This window comes from Dreissena polymorpha, chromosome 9 (assembly GCF_020536995.1).
Source record: "Dreissena polymorpha isolate Duluth1 chromosome 9, UMN_Dpol_1.0, whole genome shotgun sequence".
Classification (NCBI taxonomy): domain Eukaryota; kingdom Metazoa; phylum Mollusca; class Bivalvia; order Myida; family Dreissenidae; genus Dreissena; species Dreissena polymorpha.
The window spans coordinates 71007092-71016519 of record NC_068363.1 but is presented as its reverse complement, the minus strand read 5'-3'; the positions used below and the strand labels follow the sequence as shown (position 1 = coordinate 71016519).

At 36.7% G+C, this 9428-nt stretch overlaps 1 protein-coding gene across 1 annotated transcript in view; it reads left to right on the top strand.

The window, feature by feature from the left end:
- Positions 1-396: 396 nt before the first annotated feature.
- The window catches only part of LOC127846149 (baculoviral IAP repeat-containing protein 7-like), a 29706-nt gene continuing 20674 nt past the window's right edge, over positions 397-9428 (top strand). Inside the window, exons 1-7 of the mRNA XM_052377325.1 lie at positions 397-913; positions 2706-2754; positions 2991-3083; positions 4025-4135; positions 4702-4737; positions 6210-6302; positions 7076-7186. Coding sequence (XP_052233285.1) covers positions 725-913; positions 2706-2754; positions 2991-3083; positions 4025-4135; positions 4702-4737; positions 6210-6302; positions 7076-7186 — 682 coding nt within the window. The 5' untranslated portion in view covers positions 397-724. The remainder of the gene's footprint in view (positions 914-2705; positions 2755-2990; positions 3084-4024; positions 4136-4701; positions 4738-6209; positions 6303-7075; positions 7187-9428) is intronic.

Here is a 9428-nt window from a genome sequence, read left to right as displayed (position 1 = left end):
TTACTGACAATTGGGATCTTACGAAATATCTGTTTGATTAACCCTTTCCTACTCAGAAGAGAAGTGAAAAAGGCAATATGCCTAAAGCATAAAATCAGAACAGCCTGCTAGTAACTTGCAGTCTGTTCAGGTTTCATGCTGTTTGCTGCTCATCAGTTCCTTAGGGTTGGAAATGAAGCCTTTAAAACTTGAATCTTGTCAGAAACATCTACAATTTAATTTGATTTTGTAAGTAACTACAGACATGTCAAAGTGCGTTTCTGAGTAGTAAAGAGTTAACTATCTTCTATTGATTAGATCTGTTTCGATCTCAATTTATTTTACAAATCGAAGCTTACAATTACAATGAAAAAATTTGCTTAATAATGTCATGTATATTGTTAATTGCAGAGCTTTGGTTCCTATCACTGACTAATCACCACACTACAGCCATAGTTGCTGGGAAACAGTTTGAAAAGTTATAGTTAGCAATTTTAAATAGCTATTATTTAACAGTAATGCCATAAGTATATAGTGCTGGATCAGCCACTGTGAAAATCAACCTGGTGGCTATAGCAGCCGAAAGCTAAATAAACAATTGTGACAATCTCACGGGGCTCTAGTCCATTGTTACTTTAGACGGACGCCAACTCAACACAATAAAAAGGCGTGAACCCCACTTCATTTCATTGTTGCTTGATAAACCAAATGATCCGATATCCAAGAAGTATCAAAGCAGTCGAACATGTCTACTCCAACGCAAGCTACGGATGCAACGGAAAACGACAAAAATCGCCCCATGGTCACATCCATTGTCTCGGTATTCTCAGGTGGTGGGGAAAAGTCATCGTTCTCTATCATTCCGACAACCAATCAGATGAAATTGGATGATTCGTTGATATTGTGCGAACAACTGAGGAAACCTTCTTCTGAGGTGAACAGCTTAAAAAAATGAATATTTTCAGGGCTCGACATTAAAGGTAGTCTGACTGTCCGGGACAACCAAATTGTTAGTCCGGACAAGTAAATAAAGAAATTTGCTAGTCCGACAGGACAAGTGGTCATTATAATTGTATAACTTAGAAAAAATGCCTTTAAAGCCATTATTTCTGTGGAGATATCACTCAACTTTTCCGAGTATATTTTGTATACGTTTAATCGTCGAAGCCCGAGATATTCCGATAGTTCCATGTGATACATGTACTACACTGAACTGTTCACAAGGGAAGCAACCCTTAACATTTTTTCTTTGCCAAGATAACAAGAATATTCTCCCTTGTAAAGAATATGCATTTTACGACACCGGTACACACAGATCTTACAGACAATTAACGTAGTGATGTCCTCCCTATGTATAGAATGATTTTTTTTTTAAATATCAGTTAAGTACTGTACATATACATCACTTTTAACATTTTCTGTTTGATATTGGCAACACACAAGTTTTTGTCAGGTATAATGGCTTTGTATAATGTTTAAAAATAAATAATCTTGAGTTTTCCTGTTATTCTTGTCAGTTCTTTTTGTATTGAAATTGCATACAATTATGTTTGCATGTAATTTGAAGATTCAAGTCTTTATGATTTGAGCATTTTGTATTATTTCATTATTTTGCAAAGAACTGAGCAGATTAAAGTTATAATGGTCAGGACAAGTTGCTTTTTGGTCAGGACAAGTGAAATTATGGTCTACTTGTCCGACTGGACAAGTGGCTTCAAAAGTTAATGTCGAGCCCTGATTTTTCTTTACAGCAGTATAAATACATACACTTAAAAGACTACTGGCATGAATTGCTTAAAAATAACAGATTTTAGTGTTTGGTATATATATATTGCAACATCTGTTCCAAATTTACTTTTGCATTTTTCAATCATAAAGATAAAGATGTTGTATGTTTATTTGTGTTTTGATAATAGTTCAACAATATGTTTTAATTAATTATTTGTCATATTACTAATAACATGTGCATGTCTATCGAAAGTGTATTGTGCTTTATTGTAAGTGTTTTGCTTTTTTTACTTCACTTAAATTTATTTGTATTAATGTATTAATATTTACACATATATTTTCTGTAGGGCAACCATGATGATAAAAACAACAGAAATGAAACTGCAGAGATATTTGTTTACCCAAATTGACAATACAACTTCCTGCAAAGCTTTGATACTTGCATGGATATTATTTGTAAACACTTTCAACACACCCACATCACCTAACCTGATTTTGACATAGACATGACTATTATTTACTAAGACATGTAAAAATGGGCCTGTTAATCCATATTTGCTATGCTTCTATAATGGCCATCAAGCTTTATTGAATGCAGCATCTACTTTCATCACTAGTGATCCACTCATTCCGGAGTTATTCAACTTTAAACTCAGCTGAAAAAGTGAGGTTGTGGTTCAAGTCATTCAAGGTTGTGATTTGTCCTCAATGCAGTTCATTTCCTTCTATTGAGTATGAAGATAAGCTTCATAAATTGTCCTTGACCACAATGGTTCTGTTAAATATATGAAACAGATTTGTTAAGCCAGTAAGGGGAATTGTATTTACCTTCCCTGAAGTGATTTCAAAATCACACCATTGGTCATGTTTGTATCAAAGGTCTGGTTGGATGTACTTATATATAATTATATAGGAAAAAGTTATTTGGGAACATGAACAAAAAATATTTCCATAATGTGACCATGTGTTTCAGTACAATGTGTTTGTGTATAATTCAGGAATCAGTTGTGATCCAAGGACTCCAAAGCACGGACTTGCAGACAACAGGTATGGTCAATTCACACACAGCCATGGCATGGAACAGTGGTATTGTAAATCACACAGTTTTTCTTCACAACTTAATGTAGGACCTGATCCCATATTCACAACGTTTGTAAGCGAAATAAGAAGTTCAGTTGTATTGCTTGCAATATTAAACTGACACTGACCATTATGCATGAGTTTTGTTGATGTACCGGGTAGCTTGGTGTATATAGGCTCAGCATGATAGCTGACAATTTCAGACCCGATGTCAACATTTGAGGCTCGGTCAGTGATAGAGATGGGGTATTCCAAGACAGCTGTTCAACTGGCCATTCATGAGTACAATGGAAAAAGTGAGTAATCCCATCACACTGAGATATATAACAAACAAACCCAGTATAGTTATGCCCTCCTTCTGCGGAAGCAGGGGTATTTTGCCTTGACCTTGTTTTTCGTTTAAAGACAACTTTTTTCCCAACTATATTGTGCAATGCGTTACATACAATCATTCATAAAGATGAAATGGTTACTTGCTATAAAAGGCAGACACCTAGTGATTTTGAGGTAAACAGTTCAAAGACCAAAGTTTTATGGGCTTGTTTCAATATCATCTCTGCAGGATGCCCAGAGAACACTTTGACCCTTAATCGGAATATTTATTCTAGTAGTTAAGATGGAGGAGGATCGACTATCAACTTTCAAATTAACAAATTTGAGGTCAAGGTCTTATGAGCTTTAAATTCTGAAACTTTTTTCCTTTAATTTTTTTGTCTGTTTTAATTCTAGATAAAGGTAATAACTGTTTGTTGTTTTACAGATGGAAGAAGAATATCAATTTTAAGGTTCATAAGTCAGAGGTCAAGGTCACAGGGGCTTGTACCATGAAAACTATTTCTACATAATATCTGGAAACTGCGTTTAACCCAGAATCATATAAATAAGTATGCTTGTATGTCCTGATAGAAGAACAAATCTTATTTATTTGCTTTTAAGAGCTCAATGGTAATTTTTTTTAGGGGCATACGCAATTAAAAAATCTCTCTGCTTATGAAAGAAACAAACACTTGCTTATCAATATTATTTGGCTGTAAGTCATGGAGGGGGGAGGGGGCATTCATGTTTTTAAGACCCTCTTGTCGACCAGTATTTAAAGATTGGATACACTAGGTTGGAGATAAAGAACTTTAGTTGAAAAGCCTGATATTTATAACTAATGGAAAGAAGTCTATGTTTATAAAGGTTCATATAATTTGTTACAAATTCAATATCAACTCTGCATCTCTGTCACTTGCAGATCCAACAAAGGGAGCCCTGAGTTTCAGTGCTGCTGATCTGGTCCAGATCTTGGTTGGTCGTCAGGAGCGCGGGGAGGAAATACCACAGGACCTGCCATCTGAGGAGCTAGGTGAGTGAGATTGGGTAAAACTGCAGAGAAAATCTATGAACATTGTCTGTTTGTATAGTCTGTTTGTGTTTTCTCAAATAATTGCTTTTATTTAAATTAAATACACAACTGTAATGAACATTCGGGAAACTGTCACAATTGAAGAATAATTTTTATATATTTTTTTGTATTCACAACACTTATGTGTTTTTTTTGTTTAGAGAGATTGGTTAATGACATGAATGGCCACTGTAACATAATAATTTTTTTTTATTAATCTGAACTTTAATGGATAATTTAGTTTGAGCAAATAGGCAAATTGACTAACCTTTCAAATTTAATAGATAATTGCAAGAAGTGAATGTGTTACACTAACTGGGTTGATTACATTAACAATTGCAAATGTAAAGTAAATAAGTGAAATGTATTGATATGATTCTATTTTTGAATGTTTTTCAAGGAACACTACTACATACATTTTTACATGTTTTTTTTAATTAAGTTATAATAATATGTACTTAAATGCAATTGGAAGATCTTTTTTGTTTACCCTCAATACAACGTGTTTTATGCCCATATCTATCCAGGTGCCACAGGCAGTTCTCAACAGGCAGCAGCTGCAGGTCTGTATGAAATCTGTAAGATTTGGTTGGTTGTATGGGTTTGGAGGCTAGGAGGTGGGCTATTTATTTTCATTGAAGCCCACCTAGTTGTCTAGTGTCTTTCATGTTCTGCCCCTGTGTTGGCTCCCAACTTGAGGCATGTCAGTTTGGTTTGTGGTCTGGTCACCATACACAACTGCTAAGGTTTCCTTTTTGCACTATGGATTCTGCAATGTTGAACAAGGCCAAAATCCGAAGCATAAACATTTTTCATTAACAAATACATTGCCGCTTTTTTTAAACTCTGTTTTCAAATTCAAGCCTCACCTCCCCACTAGTCTAAAACTTAAGATTGAACTCAGTAGTGTCGCCATGGGCATAACTCAGTGCAGAGAAATCTTTGAATTAATCAAAGGATCAGACATATTTCACACTGCAGGTCATGTAGATAGACTCACATACCTAAACTGAGCTACATATCTGAAAGTGTTCCTTAAAAAATCTCCGGAAAACGGTTATTATAGAGTTAATTAACTAACAGCTCTTGAAAAGACCAGAGATATTTTAAATAAAAAAGTTGGTTTATTCACATTCCAATGTAAGACCTGACCCCATATTCACAATGTTTCTAAGTGAAATTGTAGCTTCAGTTTTATTGATTGATAGGTAAACTTCACACTAACTATCATGCATGATTGAAAAAATTCCAATTTGTTATATAATTTAAAGTTTGTGAAATGGAATCAAGGAAAATCTAGCAAAGGATATTGTATAATTAAATTCTTGAAACATATGCATGAACAAAACCAAGTGTGTAATTAATTGTAATAAAATTAAAGTTAATGTTAGCAATATATACAATGGGATTTATTTGTGGAAATCCAATGCTTTTTGCATTCAATTTTTTTTATTTAATAAATATTTTTATCACATGCCATACCCTGTTTCCCATGTAATATAACCATTACAAATATTTGTATCTTACACATGTGTAATATACTTTTTAAGCGTTTTCATTGGCTTATTTTCGTTCGGTTGACCAATCTCGTTTTGTTATTTTGCTGAAATGACGTTGCAACGTCAAATGATGTCACAAAATGTAAACAACATTCAGGATTTATCATTATGTTTGCGTTAATATTTATTTAAATTGATCATAAAATGTATGTGATAACATAGATCTGATTGAACTCGTTGTCATTTCATAACATATTTTATTAAACTCGTCCAGAAAATTTGTTAGTTAGCTCGCCTAAGGCTCGCTAACTTACAAAATTCCTGAACTCGTTTAATAAAATATGGTATGATATGGCAACTTGTGCCAGATTCTATATTGATTTTGAAAATTATTTTATTTTAAATAAAGTAATCTAAAAAGAATCGAACAACAAATGGCAACAGAAAATATATGAATTCAAGAATCATCTTAAGTTTTTGAGACGTATTGTGTAGCTTTGCATATAAAGGCTCAGTGTGATAGCTGATCCTTTCAGACCCAATGTCCACATCTGAGGTCCAGTCAGTGATTGAGATGGGGTATTCCAGGACAGCTGTTCAGCTAGCCATACATGAGTACAATAGAAAGAGTGAGTAATACTATCACACTGAGATATATAACAAACAAACCCAGTATAATTCAACCCCCTTATTGTAGAAGTAGGGGTATTTTACTTTGCACTTGTATGTTGGTCTATTAATACGTAGACTTTTTTTAAAACTATATCCACATAACACTTTACTCACAAGAATGTAAATGGATATAATGGTTACTAAGGAGGAAAGGAACCCAAGTGATTTTTAGGTCCACATGTGAAAGAACAAGGTTACAGGGGCTCGTTATATGAATTTCATTTCCGCACAATGCATAGAACACACTGACTTGAAAACTGATGCTGGTTGTTATGATAGAAAGGAGTAGGACTTTGAGATCAACAGGTTTTAGTTCACAGTCAAGGAGCTTTTAACATTATAACCTTTCTCAAGATATCTAGAGAAAGCTTTGAAATATAGTCTCCAAAGGAGAGCGTTGGTTGTTCTGGAGATGGAAGAAGACAATCAATTTTGAGGTCAATATGTTAGTGGTCAAGGTCACGGAGGCTTGTACCATGATAACTTGGAACTGAGTTTATTAAAGGATTATATAAATGAGTATGCTTGTATGTCTTGAGGGTAGGACAAAGCGTATTGAATCTTTATTTAAAGAGATGAAAATTCAAATTTCTAGGACAATAGTAATAGGTTTAAGATGAAGAACTTTAGATGAAAAACCTGATATCAAAAAAAACCTATGATCAGTAAATGTTCATAAAGGTTCATGTAATTGGTATCAATATCTACTCTGCATCTCTGTCACTTCCAGATCCAACAAATGGAGCCCTGAGTTTCAGTGCTGCTGATCTGGTCCAGATCTTGGTTGGCCGCCAGGAGCGCGGGGAGGAAATACCACAGGATCTCCCGTCTGAGGAGCTAGGTAAGGGAGATTGTGTAAACCTGCCATCTGAGGTGCTAGGTGAGTAACATTGTGTAAACACTGCATCTGATAAGCTAGGTGAGTGAGGTTGTAAAAACTTGCCATCTGTTGAGCTAGTTGAGTGAAATTATGTAAACCTGCCATCTAAGGTGCTAGGTGAGTGACATTATGTAAACCTACAATCTGTTGAGCTAGTTGAGCGACATTATGTAAACCTGCTATCTGTTGAGCTAGGTAAGTAAGATTATGTAAACCTGCCATCTGTGGTTATAGGTGAGTGACATTGTGTAAACCTGCCATCTAAGGTGCTAGGTGAGTGACATTATGTAAACCTACAATCTGTTGAGCTAGTTGAGCGACATTATGTAAACCTGCTATCTGTTGAGCTAGGTAAGTAAGATTGTGTAAACCTGCCATCTGTGGTTATAGGTGAGTGACATTGTGTAAACCTGCCATCTGAGGAGCTAGGTGAGTGAGATTGTGTAAACCTGCAATCTGTGGATATAGGTGAGTGACATTGTGTAAACCTGCCATCTGTGGAGCTAGGTGAGTGACATTGTGTAAACCTGCCATCTGAGGAGCTAGGTGAGTGACATTGTGTAAACCTGCCATCTGTGGAGCTCGGTAAGTAAGATTGTGTAAACCTGCCATCTGTGGAGATAGGTGAGTGACATCGTATAAACCTGCCATCTAAGGAGCCGGTCATGGGAGTTTGTGTAACACCTGCAATCTGTTGAGCTAGTTGAGTGACATTATGGAAACCTGCTATCTGTGGAGCTAGGTGAGTGGTATTGTGTAAACCTGCCATCTGAGGAGCTAGGTGAGTGGCATTGTGTAAAACCTGCTATCTGAGGAACAAATTGAGTTAAGATTGTGTAAACCTGCCATCTGTGGAACTAGGTGAGTGGAATTTGTCTAAACCTGCCACCTAAGGAGCTAGGTGAGTGACATTGTGTAAACCTGCTATCTGTCGAGCTAGGTGAGTGGCATTGTGTGAACCTGCTATCTGTGGAACTAGGTGAGTGACATTGTGTAAACCTGCCATCTGTGGAGCTAGGTGAGCGTGATTGTGTAAACCTGCTATCTGTGGAGCTAGGTGAGTGACATTGTGTTAACCTGCCATCTAAGGAGCTGGTAATGGGAGTTTGTTTAACACCTGCAATCTGTTGAGCTAGTTGAGTGACATTATGTAAACCTGCTATCTGTGGAGCTAGGTGAGTGGTATTGTGTAAACCTGCCATCCGAGGAGCTACGTGAGTGGCATTGTGTAAATCCTGCTATCTGAGGAACAAGTTGGGTAAGATTGTGTAAACCTGCCATCTGTGGAACTAGGTGAGTGGAATTGTCTAAACCTGCCACCTAAGGAGCTAGTAATGGAAGATTATGTAAAACATGCTATCTGTCGAGCTAGGTGAGTGAGATTGTGTAAACCTACCATCTGTTGAGCTAGTTGAGTGACATTATGTAAACCTGCTAACTGTCGAGCTAGGTGAGTGGTATTGTGTAAACCTGCCATCTGAGGAGCTAGGTGATTGGCATTGTGTAAAACCTGCTATCTGAGGAACAAGTTGAGTAAGATTGTGTAAACCTGCCATCTGTGGAACTAGGTGAGTGGAATTGTCTAAACCTGCCATCTAAGGAGCTAATAAACGGAGATTGTGTTAAACCTGCTATCTGTGGAGCTAGGTGAGTTTGTGTAAACCTGCCATCTGAGAAGCTAATGAATGACATTATGTAAACCTGCTATCTGTCAAGCTAGGTGAGTGACCTTGTGTAAACCTGCCATCTGTGGAACTAGGCAAGTGACATTGTGTAAACCTGCCATCTAAGGAGCTGGGTGAATGACATTGTGTAAACCTACCATCTGTGGAGACAGGTGAGTGACATCATGTAAGCCTGCCATCTAAGGAGCTAGTAACGGGAGATTGTGTAAAAACCTGCTATCAGTGGAGCTAGGTGAGTGACCTTGTGTAAACCTGCCATCTGTGGAACTAGGTGAGTGGAATTGTCTTAACCTGCCATATAAGGAGCTAGTAATGGAAGATTGTGTAAAACCTGATATCTGTTGAGCTAGATGAGTGACATTGTGTAAAACCTGCCATCCGAGGAGCTAGGTCAGTGACATTGTGTAAACATGCCATCTTAGGAACTAGTTGAGTGACACTGTGTTAACCTGCCATCTGTGGAGCTAGGTGAGTGGCATTGTCTAAACCTGCCATCTGTGGAGCTAGGTGAGTGACAT